This window comes from Fulmarus glacialis, unplaced genomic scaffold (assembly GCF_000690835.1).
Source record: "Fulmarus glacialis isolate BGI_N327 unplaced genomic scaffold, ASM69083v1 scaffold48028, whole genome shotgun sequence".
NCBI lineage: Eukaryota > Metazoa > Chordata > Aves > Procellariiformes > Procellariidae > Fulmarus > Fulmarus glacialis.
In genome coordinates, this window is record NW_009228709.1 from 22,776 (window position 1) to 42,436 (window position 19,661).

Consider the following 19,661-nt stretch of genomic DNA (forward strand, 5'->3'; position numbering starts at 1 on the left):
TTTTAAAAGCTCTTAAAAGTATATTCCATATTATTGATAAGAGTGGACTATATATATATATTTATATAAAATCTATATATTCATGTATCTGTATAATTTTCCTACATTTGGGATTTTAGCAAATGAAACATACTGTTTACACAGTTGCTTTATATGTTTTTCTATATGAGTGACCAACAGTCTTACTCAGATTGACAGAATGTCTTTTCTCAGAAGGCACAAGTTGCTTATGTACGTGGTTACTGGTTGGGAAGAAAATCTATAACAGAATTAGTTCAACGGTATTTCCTGATGCTGTGGCTTGAAAGGCCTTGAATAATTGCAGGATGCTGGAGAAGAGTTGCTGCTGAATTCCTTTATGCATTTAAACCAGTTTTCAGTGCTTGCTTTTGTTTTTTTTTCCAATTTTGGTAGGCAATGTTGCTCTCTCCAAGGATTTTCTTCTTCTTTAAGTAAATTTCCATAATATGTAGGTATCTGTAAAGTCACAGCCTATTACACTCCAAATATTTGCCCTACAGTATAAGAGAAAAAAGAAAAACAAAGAGAAAAAAAAAATCGTGTAAAAAGCCTGCAAAGATTAAATGCATTTCCAAAAAGAAATCTTACAGAGATCAAGGTATGTTAAAAATTTAAGTGGACTCATATTCAGATCCTGTAAGTCCTGGAGGATAAATATTTGTAAACCATGAAGTTTTCCTAAAATAACAAATGTATGTAGGAAAATGAGGGCAAATTACATTGTTACTTGCACGGTCCTTCACTCTGGACACCCAAACAGAGTTATACACACACAAAGCTTATTCAGCACTTTGTTTTGTTTTGTTTTAGGGGGGCATTTTTGTAGATGGGATGTAATTTTGGCTCTAGCTGACGTTTCCATCTGCCTTCACTGAAATTCAGCCTACGTGTTTGCAACTGGAGCCGCCAGGCACCCTTGGCAAAGCAATGTTTAAACAGGTTGTATGGAGGAGATAATGTTTTGGGCAGAGCCCCACCATGGACACAGATACCACCTAGCTCTGTGATGATGGAGCTGGGCTCTAAGCAGCCATGTGAACGACCTGCCCTCTGCCATTGGAGAAATGCCTGTGGAACCAGAAAGAGATGCCCCGTGGCAATCACCTGGGTGAGTGCTTGGCCACACTGGCAGTTTATGAGTCCTTCACTCCAACTGCAACAGATGAGTTGCTTATGGCCTGTAGATCCAGCCTCTTAGCCCTATGGGACATCTCCTGGCAGCAGTGGGAATTTTAAGACCTCCTTAGCAGTCACCCAGTGCCTCCTGTTGCACAAACTCTCAAAACAGAGTCCTTTTCGTTTTCAAAGGCTGGTCTCTGAGCCATCCAAAGGCCAGCTTTCCCCCTTGCGTGGCCATTGAGCCTACAAAAACAGCTTCCAGTGTGGCCAGGGTATGGAGCACACGTGCCAAATCACGCTTGAAATTTTAGGCGCATTTGAAGTCTACAGGGGATGGTCAAGATGCAGAGCATGCTATGCCTACAACCAGCTTGAAGGCTGCTCTTTTCTTGTGGTGAAAGAGAACATGAGCCCAAGATTTATTGCAATAAATCCAGCATCTGCATGGTGCAGAGTATTAGAAAAGTCCATGTTGGGCTGGATCTGAGTAGAAGTGCTCCAAGTGTGATTCCCCCTCTTCCTCAAAAAGGCACTGCCATAGCATCTAGGCTTATGTCTGGATCTTCTCCCCTCTAGCTGTGGAAAATTTACTTGAATTTGCCCTGCTAGGGATAAGGTGAAATAATCAAACCAAGTGCCTTGCTTACCTTTGTCCATGTCTTTTTCACAAATGAAATTGTTAACATCTTCACAGTAGAAGTCATTCCAGAGCCCAGCATAGATTAACCCGGCGCAATCTTCCCCTGGCCCGTGCCCGTGGCTCCAGTTATCAGGTTGCCCAGTTTTCCAGTTTCTTTCAACCAAAAAGCAAGAGATAGGATTGCACAACGCAGCACACATGACAGTTTTTCACCGCAAGAAATTAACGAAAACATCATGAGATCTGTTCTGAACGGGAAATACACGTTGAAACAAACAATACATGACTCTTGCTGAAAATGGAAAACAGATGTATTACAGAGAAGGGAATCTATTCAGCCTCGGGCTGCCAAAACTGAGAGACCTAAAATTAGACCGATGAACTTTATTTTCGTTTCTGAATGTACATGCACATACACAGGGAATGCTCCGAGCTCCGTGTGCATTGCTTCAATCCTGCAAAGCCTGTGCACTGTGTTCCTGCCGGCAGGTGGGACTGAGACGAGCCGGCAGGCTCACGAGTGCTATCCAGGATGGCAGCACCCTGCCATCGCTCGCTGCAAAGGCGCTCAACCCTCTGACCGCACCGAGGCGGGCCTCTCGGGAGGCACAGCAAAGATTTATCTGTTTTACAGATCCCTATTTGGATGGGAAGTGAATTTTTGGACTTATAAGGAATGTACGAAGTATATATACACGTCTCTTTTGAGACCCTTAGCTTTGATGGTGAAACTTAACGCAGCATGTAAAAAGCTTGCAGAAGTGTTTCCTCATCCTGTTTTTGTTTAACAAGTGAGAAACACTTCCAACCTCGGGAGACTTAAAAGCTCTATTTTCCTGAAGAAACAGGTTGTTGAAGTGAGCTTATGATCACTGGCTGATACGGTCCATGCTCAGCTGAAAAATACACCTGCCTGACACAGAGCATCTGACCAGGCACCTGGAAGGACACACAGCCTTCCAGAAGTAATGAAATACTTTGAAAATCAGTAACTGACAGCTCTGAGGTTGCAACAGGGCACCTAAAACCACAGTGTAGTGGAAACCTATTGAAAGCAGTGGCTGAAGTGGGAATCGGTCACAGTGCTGCCATAAAGACAAAGAAAGATGAAAATGTGGAGGGAGAAAAAGGGAAAAATATTACGGCTCATTTGAAATACATCTGACTTTTTCCATGTTTCTCATCAAAATGAACACCAATGAGATCACAGCTAATCATTTTGTAACATCTGACTGACTGTAGGATGTTTTTCTGGACCACAGCATGCTCAGCTCTATAAACTCTTTAGTCCACTCCTCAGTATTAAAAATTTGGGTGGTTGCAATCTGTTCCATTTAGGACAAATTAGGTGTAGCCCTAGGATTCCTGGAGAGCTGCCAATTCAGTTCTCAGCTGGCCAAAGCTTAGACACCCTCGTTTCATGCATTTTCCTTATGTTTAATGCTTTCCACTTGGATTTGGGCTTTATCTAAAGGCTGGTCATTTTTTATCAGAACGAGCACTCTATTTATAGCCAGTTGTAATGCAAATAAGGAAAATTCAAACCAAGACAGCAAAACTGCCTGTGCTTTCCATCTCAACTTTGTAATAAAAGTCAGGAGCAAATGTTTTGGCAAGAAACACTGTGCTATGTAGTTCTGTGATTCTTTCATTCAACATTCAGTTTTCTTTCTGGCAAGGAAAGAAAGCCTTGTGCATGCAGAAGAGAGAGAGAAAAAACCAGTTCAACAGCACCCTCAGTAACGAATTATTTCATTGGCATCTACAACCCTCTGGATCCATTGGATAATTTCTAGATGCTGCTTTTAGAAGTGTCAGCAAGAGTGGTAGCATCTGCAGAAAATAAACACCATTGTTTTTTATTTACGTACGTGTAAACTGGTAAGGATCCATCCAGCCATCTCCATTCATTTTCCTTCTCTGAATCCGTTAGTCCAATCCAGAAGCTGCCTTTCCCAGAAATCTGCCTTTTTATCCATTGCTGTGGAAGAAAGATCTTAGTCCATAACAAACAAACAGAACCGTCTTCGGAGCCAATAAGCTACTCTGGTTTCATGAGCATCTTTGTTATCAGAATAAGAAGGGCCAGAGAAATTTTTCTAAGCTGAAGATATGTTTCAGGAGTTGGCCTTGTGCCCCCTTTCCCACACTAGAACCCATGGCGGTCTTTGCATGTGAGGTAGAGAGCTAGGCATGAAAATTAGGTTGACGTAAAGTCACAGCCAACGTCTTACAGATACAAACTGAAAAAACCCCAAAGAGTAAGCAGTTGTATCTTGACATTCCCACAGCTCTGCAGCCACCAAATAATTATGTTGAACAGTAGTAAAAGTATAGCTAGATTTATAGTTAGATTAAAAATATTTTTGGGTCACAGTAGTCTTAGGCTGCATGTATTAAATCAGACAATTTAAAATTAAATTATATCCACCACTGCACAAAATACATTTTTGATAATATGCAAGGCATAATGGACTCCATCTTTAAAGGTTCAAAACTCCTACAATTCTCACCAGGCTTTCTGGCTGCTCTGTGCCCCCCTCTGTGCCCCTCCTCAGACCAGCTCTGCTCACACTGCCCTTCTGCATGTGCAGAAGCTACTGAGCAGCCAGAGGGTGGGCAAAATGCTAACTGGAGTCAATCACTGTGTCTACTTCACTATATGAAGTCACGATGCTCTCAGCTTCACACTTGCCTTGTGGCTTCCACATGTTAAATAACTTCAAACTTTCTCCTTGAAAAACAGAAAGAGAAGGTAATTACCTGCTCCTCTTTGTTGTTTATGATAACCAAGCGTGACGCCTTCTCTTCACAGAATAACTTTGCCTCTTCAAAAATTTCTCTTTCAATTGAAAAGTAGTAGCATTTTTCTGTATAGTTCTTCCAATGAGGTGAACAACCTGTGATGTGAATTTTTTGTGTTAAGCCAGTTACTGATAACTCAACGGGTCAGCGGTAACTTTCTGCATAGGGCCAATAATTAGTGGAGGATCCCATACTCATCTATAGCATACTGCCACCTAAAGTACTTACGTACAGTTTGGGAATTTACTTATTAGGACCCTGACTCTGTGAAATCAAGGCTAAACTGTGTGGTCAAGGGGATTATTTATTACTCATACTACTGCCGCCTTTTCTTTAGCCGTAAACATTAACTTAAATCAGGTCATCAGAGGAAAGACCAACAGGTATGGCTTCACTTAACAGGGCTCTTTATGATAAATCCCAGAGATTTAGTCTAAAGTAGCAGAGGTTATTTGAACCAGTAACTAAGTGGTGAGCACCCTCCGCTACACATATTTGTACCTCAGTACAAGATGCACGTGATGTGTTGACAGCTTACCGTTAGCCTCGGGCACTGACGTAGGTTCACTTTGTAGTGCCATTGGCATCCCTGGACCAGGCGGCCCTGGTGGGCCAGGTGGGCCCTTTGGACCAGGCAGCCCAGGGACTCCAGGTAGCCCAGGTAGTCCTCGAGGTCCTGGTACCCCTGGCTCTCCCACAGTTCCTTGCAGGCCTTGAAATCCTGGTGGGCCTTGTGGCCCAGGTGGACCATCTTTGCCTTGTGGACCTGGTGGCCCCGGGTCTCCGCTTGGTCCAGGCAGTCCCGTCTTGCCAGGAGAACCTCTCTGACCTTTGGAGCCAGGCGATCCTCTTGAACCTTTCCCTCCTTTTTCTCCTGGTGGCCCAGTTGGCCCAGGTGGGCCCTTTTCACCTGCAGGTCCTGGTGGTCCGGGCTCTCCTTTCTCTCCTTTTTGTCCTTTTAGGCCAGCGGGGCCAAGAGGACCTTGAGGGCCTCTGTCACCTTTAGGTCCCCTTGGACCAGGAGGGCCTGAAACAATGTAAGCATACAAAGTGGGGATACGGACAGAAAACAAAACAAAAAACCCACGTGGGGTCTTTGTTTAATATATCTCAGACCAGCAGCACTGGATATTCAGCACTGTGAAAACCGGGCTAACAGCTGCTTCGACCAGTGCTTGTAAAAGTACATCTGCTTCTCAGGCACTATATACCATGAAATACAGGATGTGGAAGAAAATAAGCTGATACACCTTGTCCTGTGAGCTGGACAGTGACACCATGCCCCAGGTGACCAGCCGAGGCACCAGTCCCTGCAAGACACACTCCGTGCTTTTGATGCACGCGGTCCTGCGTGTTGATGCTGCCGTTCCCTCGCTCTGCTACGCTCCCTTTTCCTTCTAGCCCCATGTCTCCGCTCTTCAACTACAGGACTCTTTCTCCTGCAAGGACCCTCTTTGCTGTTCTGTCAATAATGGGTTGTCAAAAAGAGACAAAAGGATGGCTAGCGAGCAATAGAGCAACTGTGGGAAGGACCAGAAGTACTAGTTGCTAACTGGCCAGCTATAACAGGAAGGAGAACAATACGCACAATAGGAAACGGCAATATTGTGACAGCAATAAACCACAAAATAATTTTGGATTCTGATCATGGATGAGCAAATGCCTTGCCGATACCCTCCCCCCACCACCGCCAATTTACATCATTTAAATTCCTCCAGAGGTAAATTCCTAAACTGGAGTCATTTAGGCCTGGTTGAAAGGAGAAAGATTAAGGTTACTGACATGTAATCTTGGCTCTAATTCAGCCTCAGTTTATTTGGAGCAATGGATTTATATTTGTGATTAGAGTTTTAGGCCTGACTGGTTCACATCAGGTTGGAAATATGAGTGTTCTTTTCATTTGGGATAATACTTGGCTGGGAGAAACCTCCTAAACTTGATGCTATTTATTTCTGGAGAAAATAAAATATCCCGGGATTAAAAACTAAGCAAAGTAGGATGTTTTCTGGCAGACTAACAACTGGCTTAAAGTGAAATAGCAACTTGTTTTTCAGTAAGGGTGGACCTTTCTGGGAATAGTCCAACGTATATTTTTTAGCCATTTCCTCCTTAGCAGGGATTGGTTTCTTGAGGTTCCACACCTTCACTAGCTTATTTTAGAAACTAAATCAAAAGCAGATCCAGTCAGTCAGTCAGTCAGAATAAAATTTTGCTAAGTCAGAACCTTTTTTCATAACATCCCATTCTAGGTATGTAGAGAAGGCACAGAAAAATTAGTAAGGACTATTCAAGCTACATATACATTTCCAAAGTTTAGGATTAGATAATGGAAAACTGTATACCAGCATGCACTAACTAACTTCTACAGAACTAAAGAAGTAATGCAAGCAGGAATTCAGCATAGACCATTATGGGCATCATTAGAGAAGCTGCATACCTTGTAGGATAGTGAAGTTCTTGATGAGCTGGCCATGTTTGGAATCTACCAGCTTCATTTCTTCCATGATTACTGACAAATTGGCAACTTCAACATCTAACCTTGACCTCATCAAATCCTGTTGCGTCTTAAGAGATGCAGAGTCTAAGCGAATATTGGCTAATGTGCTGTTCATAAAAATCAGCTCATCTGAATGTTTACTTAAGGTGTCTGTACAAGTTGTCCTGACCTCATTGAGATTGCTAGTTAGTGTCCGTAGATGATGAGCAGTGTAGCTGATGTTGCTAATGATGTTGACTATATCGGTTTCGAAGACCTGGAACCTCTCTTCTAGCTGGTTGAATTTGGCAGAAGTTCTGTTTTCATATTCTTTATGCTGTTCCTGGAGATCCTTTAGATTTTGTTCATTGGCTTGGGCAATTGTGGTGATATTCTCCATTTGCCCACTGAAGGAGCTGAGCTGATTGTTCATGTCTTCAAGTGTATCATTGTTAGCTTTTGCCAATGCTGAGTTGTTGGCGGCCAAAGTCTGTAAATTTTGTACTTTCTCCTTAAGCCAGTCAGTGTCCTTCCGGGCTTGAAGGACAACCTGCTGCAGATTTTGAAAGTCATTCTTGATTCTTAGAATAGCTAAGCTTGTATCTTCCATTGACTTCTGCAGTACACTGATAAGATTTCTTTGCTGGATTTGTGTCAGGTTTAAGTTGTTCAGGTTCATGATGACCACATTATGAGAATGCACTTGGTTTTGCAAGTTTGTTTGAATATTACTTGTGTCTTGTTGAAGATTGTTGATATAGCCAGTATATGCCTGAAGAGTCTTATTGACACTGATGATCATGAAAGAGTTACTATCTAAGGCACTTCTCATTTGACTCTGTCTATCATCTAATACATTTCCAGACTCTTGTAGCTTCTCCAGTGTATCTTTGTTTCTGGTAGTTTTCTCCGCAATGTCATGAAGCTGCTGACGAAGAGCCAGAATGTCAGATCTGAAGCTAGACAGTTCAGTGTTAGTATTCATGGCTTTTTGTCCAGCTTGGTCATCTGTTGTACAGGAAAAAAATTGAAAGGCTTTAGGATGAGTTTTTTAAAACATGATATAAAAAAGCACAGTCTATTTTAAGTACAGGCTGTCAAAATGTTCTGTCAGTAGAACTTCTATGCTATCTATTCCAGAAAAAAGAAACCACTAAGGAAAGTTGGCCACTAGACAGAGAAAAAATCAAAGAGATGAAGGCCTTGTGTCTTTCTGAGGAGAACAAAATGGTGATTCTGTTGTCATATACAGGAAAAACTACTGTTAGAAACTGATGAATGTACGCAGTCAAGTAATGCTTGTATTCTCAATGAAAACTGAATGGTAGACAGAATTCAAAATATTAAAGAGGTATCAGTAGGTTTATGTTTTTAAGTTACAACTGGATATTGCTGAAAGCTCAGAGGTACATTTTAGCTATTCATATTTTCTTCCTCCTTTTCCTGGCAGGTGGAATATCTCCATTAGTGATTTAGTACATATCGTTTCATTTTTCAAAATCTTGGGTTTTGTTTTAAAAAAGTTCTAATACCTATTTTAAAACAATCTGGGTTAGAGACAAAAGCTTTGCCAGCAGGCTACTCCAGATATGACAGGATATGATGTATTTCTGTTTTTCTCTCTAACATACTACTACATGACATACTTTTAATGACATTTATTTTGCTGTTATTGTTTCCTCATGTTCTGAGTTGCAGGAAGGCAAAACCTTTAATCTTAGAGGAGCATCTCTGCTCTTGCTTATGCTGCCCTACAGTATACCTCTGGGAGCTTGCCATTAAGCATTTGAGGCTGCACAGCTCATCAGCAAGGACATAGAAACCAAGGAAATAAGCAGTCAACACTCACTTTCAGGGAAGATTCCCTTTCTTGACCTCAATCACTTCCCCCTCCTACACACAGTCCCTATATTTTTGTCCTCATCTAAGTGTAGCTATATTTATGAATTATGCAGTCTGAAGTCCATCATTTCAGATGACTCCAAGAGAGGGCAGAATGGTTTTCATAAACTACAGTGAATACAGCTGTGTTGGAGCTTTCTTCTGGGGTGTCTGAATGAGTCATGATGGCGAACATCAAATGGTGGCTTGTGAGACTGAAGTGTTTACAAAGTCTTTCCTGGATGGACATCTTCCCGAGCACAGTTCCGCTCCCTGCCACTTGTCTCACTTCAGGATCTTCTCAGCTCTGACTCTATGTTTACCTCTCGGTTATAGCTCAAATTATATTGTGTTCCTCACACAGCGCTGACAACTGCCAGGTCCACATACAGCTAGTCCCTGAAGGCCTTCTTTCATTCACCACGTGCTGTTATCCTTCTGGCCCTACAGCAGTCCTCTTACCTTTATGATTCCCACACGCATTGCCCCATAACTTTTTTAACTTCCTCCATGGCAAGTCCACTTAAATGGGAACTGATGGTCCTGAGCACGTCACTGGCCATCCATCCAGCAGCGTGTAAAAGTGCATGGGCATGAATGAATCAAAGGTGCTCCAAGTTGTGAAAATTTAATCATCATAATATAATAACGCAAATATAACCGAAAAGGTTGCATGTACTTTAAGGTGTAACATTTACTTCTGCATATGTATCAGTAAAAGTACAAGCCACTGAATTACCCCATGTCTTTGAACTAAATGCGGTGTGCAAATACTTCAGAATCCAGCTATTTTTTGAGGGGGAAAAGTTGTAAACATTTATGATCAAGCTGCAAGCAAGTAATTTTTCCTAGAAATATACGTCTTGATATATGGTTTATGAAGCTAAACAAAATTTATTTCAAGAAGCACATGCATTTATGTGTATATTAATATTTATATAAAAACTAATTCTATAAACTATAAGTCTATGTATATATAAATTGATAATAAACAGCTCTGCTTCCTTTCCAGACAAGGAAGAAAGGTAGAAATGTGCACTTAGTGAGTAGAATCCTTATCCATGATCTTTTTCCATCTTCCTGCAAATTGAGAACTGTGATAGCACTTGGGAGATCTGAACTCATAACAACCTTGTGTCCTGTATTCCCTGAGATGATTAAGAAACATTTTATGGAAGTAATCAACTTGCCTCAGACGTAAAAATTTTAATCAGCTGATTATTTGTGCACCCCTTAAAATGGCCTTCAGTTTTGAATCTTAATTTCTAAAACAGCATTAAGATGAGTGGGTGACAGATTTTCATTTTATGTAGAATCTTTTGTGCTGTGGAACAGCTTCTGCTATGTTTTACATCTCTACCTCAAAGAAGACTCTCTCCTGAGGACAACATTTAAGTGTCTGTTTATTTTAGTATAAATGATTTCAGAGTAACTTCAGTGGGAACTGTAAATATTGAAGTATGCTTAAAATGCTGTCCTAAGTAGAGCTGATCTTAACTATTTTTAAGTGCTTTCCCAAGTACTTAAGAAATTGGAATAGAAGTGCTGTATCTTGTCATAGCCAGAGATTTTTCAGACAAATTTCCTGCTGCTATCTGCCAGGAGAACACCCCAAAGCCATAATAAAAAGGGGCTTTGCTTGTGTGTAGATTACCTAATTTCTTCAGACCACTCTCCACCTCTGTGAGCTTTTCTGTGTATCTTCTGTGGGACGTTTCCAGGCCACCTGTCACATTGTCCATTTTTTCTACAACTAGGGGAAAGAGAACACTATGTTATGGAAAGAAGAAAAGTGAAGTTATGAAAAAAGTCTAGTAAACAATAAAGCAAACCAAAAAACCATCACTACCATCAAACAAAAAAAGAAACCACCTTAAAATTGCCTTGCTTGCCACTACACTCTGCTGTTGCTCTGTGAAATGTTGGTGGGACCCAGCATTCTTCCAGTTCTTCAGTCTGCCAACAGTCCCCAAACATTTTTTTGCTCATAAGCAATCTCTCTCCTGAATGAGGAAATCCCTCTTTGTGGGTTTTCCTCATGAACCAAGTTCTTTTAACAATATTTCCATGCTCCAAGCACAGTGCTGTGTGGCAAAGGCAGACTGATTGCTAAAGGCTCAGACGCATGAGAGAAGACTTCCTTTTATTTTGCGATGAGCCATTTCTCCTTAAAAAGAACATTTTTTTTTTCATGTGCCTTTTAATGATTAAAAATTGCCACCTGGATAGCAAACCTTGGACTGAGATAACAGTTTGAAGATGCAATTACTAAATGTTTTGGGGATCAACTTTTAAACATCTTGATAATGGTACAGATCACTCAAAACAGTTTTGAAACCATTCTGCCTCATTAAGATTGAAAGGATGGTCATTCAGCAAGTGCAAATTTATGGCTGATGTGCTCTTTATTTTGTAATGTCTGAGTCATTTTCTTGTCACTGAGACAATCTGATTATTTGATGGAATTGATATGGAAACGGAAAAAGCAGAGCAACAAATAAAGAGCCCGGGGTGGCTTCCAGTGGCAAAAATGTGAAATGCTTGCAAGGTTAAAGGCAGCCTTCAGCTTCCACATCAAACCTTGTCTAATAGGCTTTTGCATTCAAGCCACAACCAGGGGCAGAAATTTCTTCTCATCATGAGATTATTTAGCCCTTTTGCTACACTGGGAGCAGAATGGATCTGAACCAATCCTGGGAGAGGCTACACGAGTTATTGTGCCAGCTCCCTCTTTCAAATGGAAGAAGTAAGGTGCTTCCCATGTCTTGAGATAGTGAAGCCAATTCTGTAAACCTGTGTGGGATAGCGGGTACCGCTAACTCTTTCAATCTGTGAGATAATCTGCAGCTAGGAAATCGCCTTCAACAATAGAAGTTATTGCTATGTAAAGATTTGTTTTTTACTAGAAGTGGAAATTTAGGGGATCTTTTGCTGCTCATGAGCAACCACAAGAATCCCAGACCTTTAAAGTGTAGTCCACCAAGTGCTCCTTTTATTAACTTTTATTAACTTTTGCCCTTGTTTTTCTGACTCTGGGTACCACAGGTACACAGCAGGCTTTTATTGCTTACCCAAAACCAACAGGAGAAAAAGCAGACCAAGATTATCTCTGGTGCAACTGCACAGAGGTGAATGGAGTTACAACAGAGAAAAAGTTTCTATACTGCTAACAAGCAGAGACTCTACTGTGTGTGCAAAGATAGAGTCAGAGTGTGGCTTTCTGTATTTGAGATGATGGCAGATTGCTTGCTAAACACCAGATCCAAGCTACAATAATGGCTTTGCTTTTTCAGGGGGACCATTGCTCAATACCTTCTGCTTTAGAAAGCATTTTTCCCCCCAATATAGCACTAATTTTTCACTGGTTCTTCTGCCCATTAAAGTTACTTGTCAAAATGCTGTATGCCATTTTTCCTAAACAAAGCCAGAGTTGATTCTTTGTTTGTCCTGCCCAACTGTCTTCCAGGCTGGAGCCCAGATCAGCAAAGGTCCTTCAGTTACTTCTGATACTCCACTGATGCATGTATACACCTATGCATCACATGCAGTGAGCGTGGGGACCATACTTGGCTTTTACTTCTGGCTAGCTCTAGGCAGCTCCTTGCTCAGTTTGTGCTGTTCTGCTTTGTTTATGGATAGTCTCTGTGAAGGACATGGCTCACTCTGGGCACTCAGAGAGGACCTCGTGAAAGCATCTGGATTTAAAAAGCAGGCCTACTCCAAGTGTTTCTGCTGGACCTGTGCCTTGACTAGCAATGTCAACATCACCTATGGGTCTTGTTCATTCAGATTTAGTGTAATATTCACCTGTTTTCTCCAGTTATGCAATACACTTGGAGTTTGCAAATGAATATATATTATCAATATTGAAAGGAAAGTGTAGTTTCTTCTTTTTGCTGTTCAAATGAATACCTGCTCGTACTTCAGATCCGAAGTTTCTAGAACTGAGATTTTATACTGTCCTATAACAACAAGAATGTTTTCATGGTTGAATGAAATCTAACACTGGAAACTTGGGTTAAAATATTCCCCTGAAGAGTCCAAAGCAAATGAAGATAGTAGAAATCCTATCAATATGTAGCAGCCTGTACTGGCAGTTAGATGAGATTGGATGGAACTAAAGATACAATAGCGTATGGTATTTTCATTGCCGAAAGTAAAAAAAAAACCCACGCCACGCTAAAAACACCAAAGCTGGTCTGTAGCTATGGACATTCTTTGTGTGGAACACCCCCAAAAATTTGTGGCAGCAGGACTTTAATCAGAAGCCTTACTGGTATTATTGACAATTGGCCATGATATGTGGGGAAGACCATGTCTGGACTGTGTCTGAAAGATCGCTAATGAGCACTGTTAAAAGGTCTTTCAGTCCCCAGCAGCTTGTCTCCGACAGAGAGTAATAGCTTTTAATTCTAGCGTGTAACTGGATGCCAGACAGCAGGCCTGGATCGGGAGGGCCGACACAACACTTAGCTGGAAGATGCTGATTTAGAGAGGCTGGAAAGAGAAGGCTGCTTTCAAATACACAAGGTATTGATTTTTGTCTATTTGACACTAAACTGGCGATGACTTACCCAGATTAACTGATACGAAATGCAGAATTAGCTATATCAGGCAAACCATTTCCTTTGTTTTAATTCTGTTTCCCCTCAGAGGGCAAGTCAGTCCTGTCGTGTGAAGTGTAGAGGAGAGAGACCAGAGCCAAGTTCAAACCACCCAGTTCCAGCAGCAGAAACAGTAGAGGTCTCTGCAAAGGTGAACTGCAGGGTTAGCTCAAGGATTCCCAGTGATGCAGGCTAAGCTGAATTTTGTCATCCCATAGACAAACCAATGCATATATTTGCTTTGTACAGGGGCAGGATCTTAGCCTCCATGGTCAAACAAATTGTGGGCCTGGACTCGATCTTCTGCCCAAACTCCTTCCCCAAACAAGTTGTAGCTTATTTACTTTCTTGCTACTGCCCTGCAAGTGAAAAGGATGAACTCTATGGAGAACGAGTACAGTGTCGTGGCCAAAGTAGGTTTTGTTGCTCTTGCTGTCAAAAGGGGTCATATGGACGGATGCCCTATTATTGGGAATGTTGTTCCTTCCCTTGGCAGTAGCTCCCACCACCATCTCTCGATGAAGCCTTCAGTGGTAGGTGAGCATGTGGAGCGCCCTCAGGAGTGGAAGTCAACCTCTGGGGAGTGCCCTGGGCTTGAACAGCCAATTCCCATCTTCTCCAGAAAAAGGCAAAGGCAAACCAGGCAGACCAGCCATAATATCCCTTATGAAAGCCACTCTGCTGCTCCCAACAGTCTGCTGCTCTCAAAAATGCCAAGTCTGTCTATGCCTTAAGCTTGCTTTTGGATAGCTTCACCTTAATTCTCAGCTTGGTCAGATCTCTCTACATTGTCATCTCACTTTCTGACAAGGTGACTGTGGAAAATGTGGTAAAAAGAAGCCAAAATTTCAAGTAGTTGCTGACCGGAGCAGTGAGGACTGTCTGCATGTGAGCCACTATTTCAGAAGCAGGGGCAAAATGTGCCATCTCACCGGGATGTGTTGTCCCTAGGTAATGGCAGGCAAACTCTGTCTGGGAGACAGATAAAAGAAGTAGATGAAAGTCACGGTGGGCATCAATCAAGAAACTTAAAAACAAGGACTGACCAGAGAATTCAGAACTACCAGAAATTCAAGCCAAGAACATGCTAGCTTCCCTCACTGGAGTGAGTCACAGGAAGATCATTCACCTTCAATAGGCTAATCTGACACTGGCTGGTGCCAGAAAAATTATAACTTTGTATTTTGCATTTAATTTAAGAAAGTATGCGTAAAAAATTACAGATTACTTTATTAATGTTTTTAACAATAATTTAATATGTCTTCCCAAAGCAAACTAATAGTAAACTCAGCTTGTTATTCCTTAATGACCTTGATGTTTAATTCATGTTTTGGTTTCAGGTTTCTCCAACCTACTATGTAATTTTTACCCCCAGTTCGGAGGTTTGTTCTATGCTGACTTTGCCTCCCATTGAGTAATTTTTTTGCCTGCCATATTTAATCCACTGATTAGTAGTTTTAACGTTTTAAATCACAAAGGATATCTAAATACCACGTAGGAAATGAAAGTTTTAAAAGTAGTTTTGGGCTTTATAAACATAAGTGTGGGAGGCAAATTTAATGGAAACTTAGCTAAGAGACTGAAAGAATCCCTGATGCCAGCAGAATTCCTTCTTTCAGTGTAATATTGCAATAAAAAAGACAAGCCAAACTCTGATGCAGAGAGGAGAGTTCAAGAGCTCTATAAAATTTTATTTTGAGTTTGTTCTTCCTTTAAGGCTTAATTCCTTCCCAATGATCAAAAATATTGCAATAATTCCTTTGAATATGTACTGTCAGCTGGGGTTTTGTCTAACTCATGTTTTCCCTGCAAATTAGCACTTAGGCACTGTGGAGACGAAGCTCTTAAGCTGCAGGTACAAAGGGCAAAATTAATGCCTGACATATGACCATTTGCTGGTTGGCATTACAGAAGGGATACTTTGGACTAAACATGAGTTTTCTCCAGCGTATGCCTTTTTCCCTTGGCATTCAGGTGGAGCAGTCACCAACTCGGTGAGCGGTGGAGCAGTGGTCACCAAGATGTCTTAAGGTCTGTGAGCAAGATGTGCGTTATCTACCTTTCTATAATCTTTTCCCCATTTTTTTTTGTGGGAGAGGAAATTCTTTTGTCCTTGCCCTGGATAGATGTGGCTTGGTACTGGTATGACAGAAAGATTAGTCCCCGGTCAGGCACCAATGACTATTCAGTACAAGAAGGAGGTTTAGAAATGAGCATAGCAAAGATGGGGCCTCAAGAGGAGAGCAAAGCCTGGGGAAAAGACGGTGGTAGAGGCCCCCATGGAGAAAGAAGCTTGAAAACTGTGGATTGAAACAAGGAGGAGAAACTCCCTCTCCCAAAGAGACCTTTTCGACAGTTTCCTTATTGCTATTGCTTCCTACACACACATGAACAAACATTTGCCAAAGCAAGATATAGAGCAATGGTCCCTCCGCTTGATATGCTGTTCCTGATGCCAAGTGAGGTCTGAGTCTTCTGGTGAGCCCCAGAACTGACAGCCTGTATAAAACTCTCTTGAGGAAAATTCTGCTAAATCCCAGGTGTTTAGTGGCTGGGTTATAGCCCGGAAGGATCTGTAAGCAGATCTCTGCAGATTTATATCTGGAAAAGGCCTAAGTTTGTCCTCCCCTAGTCCATATAACCAAAAGATCTTTATAGATCAAGAACAAGTTTTTGAATCCTGGAAAGTTTTTTTTTCCTCAGAATCTGACTTCCAGAGACCAGTTACACATTCTTCTGGAGAATGTCTGACCAATTATATATGTACTGCATTTCCTTACATTTGATTTTAATTTGCCACATTCCGTCTGCTTTATCATGAAAAAGGAATACCTATGTGTCTCTATCTGTCCTTCACATTCTCTCATCTCCCTGGCTACATCTTCCATATAAACCAAGCAGTTTTAATTTTCTTCCCACTCAAAACTGTACCAAATCCTCTTAAATAAGTATTTATCCCCTTCTATTTCTACAATTTCCTTTTCTTTCGCTGGCAAAGGCCCAGAGGTGATGTCAGCTCTGCTACGAGCGCAGCTGTTGGCGGCACAGGACGCACTGCATGCTAATCACATGAATATTTACCCAGCTTCTTGGAGGGGCTTTGAAACTACTCTCAGAGCCATACTCAAGCAGCTATTTTAAAGCTAGCTTGGTTTTCTCCACAACATGCTGCGATGTCCTGTCCATACTCACAATGATGTTACTCACTTTCTTTTTCTTACCGGAAACTCATGTCCTATTTATTTAACTTACTATAGCTGTGACTGCACAACAAGCAGACATTTATCAATACATTCATAAGAATGTAGTCTAAGTGGCTACAGTTAATTAGTGCTGAGGACGTATGGGAATTTTAAGCTGTGCTTTCCAATGTGCCCTACCGATGACTTATACAAATGAAATTTTCTCCATTACTGGATTGCCCAACTGCTAGAATCTTTGACAGAAATTACTGTCAAAAGCATCTAAGTGTCTTTGTTCATCAGAATAATTGCCAATACATTGGCACCTCCTGGTTCAATCTTTCTTCCAGAAATTTCAAAGTAATATTGATCCTACAGTTTATTCCTGTGTTAAATATTATATTAATAAGACTATTCCTGGCTCTCCCATTAAGAAGGACATTTATTCTGGAAAGGTGCGATATATGTAAAAGAGCTCAGTGAAATCAAGGTATAGCACATGTTACAGAGCTTTGAGTCTTCCAGTTAGTATTCCTTCATAGTGGAAGAATGATAATTTTGTTCTAACTTTTTTCTTTTCTTTCAAATGTCTAATCTAGTTTCAAAACTTCATAATTGTTTGAAAGTGAAAATCTAGGGTAGCAGTTTGTTGTTATGTGTGTTCAAAAAGCAAACATTGCCAAGGTATTGATATTTAAGGTGAAATGTGATAAATTGCCTGTCTATCTAATATGTGGAAATGCGCTTGGATGCTCGGCTGAAAGTGAAATGTTGGGCTCGATGCATACATACCTTTGTATCCCAGAATGGCTACTGTGATTGTTAACAGGGCACATAAAATATATAATAAGATGATGGAAAACTTCAGTGCCCAGTTATTTTTACATTTGGTACATTGAGTCCCCTCCTGAATACCTGCAAAAGAAGATTTTAAGAATTTTAAAATAATGGCAAAGAATGCATTGCTGGTTTTATCTCCCCATTTCCTCTCCTCCATTTTCTAAAGAACAAATTATTTATGTAAGCAGATGATGTATGGGTGCCTATCTGCCTATTCTGCCAGGATAGCCTCCAGGTTAAAGCATCAGCTTAGTGATACAGTCGCTTTGTGATTTTAGCATGTGGAACAGAAGTAGGTTCTGCTTCGCTGAAAAACCTGTGGCTTTCCTGAGAGACAGGACTATTTTCCGATTGTGCTAAGAAGACTATGGCGAGCTTTGGAAGTCAAATGTTTATTAGCATCTCCTCTGTCAGGCATCACGCCGCAGCAGCTCTTTCTTAGCATTCAGTCTCCCTACAGGGGCAATAGGAGACAGTAAATGCTCCAGCAGAAGGAAAAGACAGAAATAAAATAGCATTGTGAAAACCTGGTACGAGTACTGGTCCCGCTTTGTAACCATTATCACAAATGGTTACCATATGAATACTTTCCTTCCATAATGAGACTGACTTTTTTTCTTATTTTGGGGGGTTTGGAGAATACTATTTCCACAGAAGAGAAGGGGTGCTATACTGGTAAAGCTAGCGGTACATCTATACCAACAGAAAAATGCTGGTGAATTTCCCCTTGTGGACAAGTTTAAGAAAAAGGCCCTCAAGCTGATGAGGGAAAACAGGCCTTTACTATTTTATATTTGAGCTTTTTGCAGAATGGTTTGATATCTTTGAGTCTATTAGGGAAGCGATATTCCTCTTTTCTCTACGTGCTCCTCAGGAACAGCTCAAGAGTGTTGGAAGCATTGATTAAGTTGCCAAGAAATTAATCAGAAACACAAACGTGTAAAAACATGAAAACTGGACCACTGTGCTGGAACGAATGGGTGGGATTTATCCCTCCTTCCGATGTGCATTAAGCAGGCCAGGATTAATGTAGCTTTCTGGGTCTGTCAGAAAATGCATTTCTTTGCTATTTTACTCTATTTGTGTACTATTAGGGGATTCCCATAGGAAAGCTTTAAGCTCTAATAAATTCTATGTACCAGATTACTTAACTAATCAAAACTTGCTCCGTAGCTTTTTATGAGTAAGTTATATTTCCCCTGAGGCCTAACCCACAGCTGATTTTACTTTTCCCAACTCATGACCTTCTGCAGAGTGGTTTTTTATTTTTCATTTTTTAAGAGAAAAGCATGGGCCACTTCCCCTGGGTTCACGGGGGTCGGGTGACCGACATATCAAGCTAAGTCAACTGTATTGCTCTCTCAAAGAACAGCAGTTTCCAGTGACTTCCTTAAGCCCAGGGTACTTGAAGGAGGGATTACCCTATTGGAGCAATTCAGGAGGAGGATTTATACAAAGTTTATTTGACAAGGCATTTTCCTCAATTCCCTCTGCACATACACTAGCCGTGGCTAAGGCAGAAATGCATCTCTCGGAGGTCAGCCCACTTTCCACGTTATGTCATCACATGTTTTTTCTACACTTTTCAGCTGTGATGTCACGTTCTGTTGCCATGTGATAAAAGCGATGTCGTAGATTTGGGTTCCTTGGGGTCTAGGCATAAGATCAGTTGGGAGTCTGGTTCTTTTTTCAGGAACAGGAACGTTAGGGGAAAATAAGACAAAGACTTGTAAGCATAAACCCGAGAAGAGAAACTCCAGAGGGGAAAGGCTTCTCTCCTGCCTGTCCAGGTGGGAAGGAAGGGAGCTGGCACAGAGACGGGCAGTTGCATAGCCCGTTTATTGGTGACTTGGATTTGGAAGGCTGGTAACTCCTGCACCACAACAGAAAAGGTGAAGGGTCCATAATTCAATAGCTAGGTTTGTTTATGGATCCTGATGTGTGGGCTGGTTTTCTTTGGTCAACAGTCTCAAGGAGTTTGCTAGTGGGGAAGCTCTGCTTGCTGAAAAAGCTGGAGAGGGAAAGTGCAGTTTTCAAAGGGTTTGCAGTAGGTATTCAGAGGCTGAAATTATTTCACTGTGGGAACTTGTGGT

General features: G+C 41.3%; 1 protein-coding gene across 1 annotated transcript; it reads right to left on the bottom strand.

Annotated features, from left to right (window-relative positions):
- Positions 1 to 188: 188 nt before the first annotated feature.
- Positions 189 to 17,725, bottom strand: COLEC12 (collectin sub-family member 12). Its single transcript, XM_009583544.1, has 8 exons — positions 17,521 to 17,725; positions 10,597 to 10,695; positions 7,023 to 8,069; positions 5,124 to 5,612; positions 4,544 to 4,680; positions 3,652 to 3,761; positions 1,788 to 1,933; positions 189 to 515 (listed from the first exon to the last, which is right to left on the bottom strand). The coding sequence occupies exons 1-8, from the start codon at positions 17,723 to 17,725 to the stop codon at positions 496 to 498; spliced, it is 2,253 nt and encodes a 750-aa protein (XP_009581839.1). The 3' UTR covers positions 189 to 495.
- Positions 17,726 to 19,661: the final 1,936 nt, after the last annotated feature.

Coding starts and splice junctions, on each gene's coding strand:
- COLEC12 (XM_009583544.1), bottom strand. CDS start 17,725: ATGGAGGAGAGGAAATGGGGAGATAAAACCAGCAATGCATTCTTTGCC. Junction 8,070..10,596: donor GAGTGGTCTGAAGAAATTAG/GTAATCTACACA, acceptor CCTGTACAACAG/ATGACCAAGCTGGACAAAAA. Junction 4,681..5,123: donor GTCAGTGCCCGAGGCTAACG/GTAAGCTGTCAA, acceptor TTCACATCACAG/GTTGTTCACCTCATTGGAAG.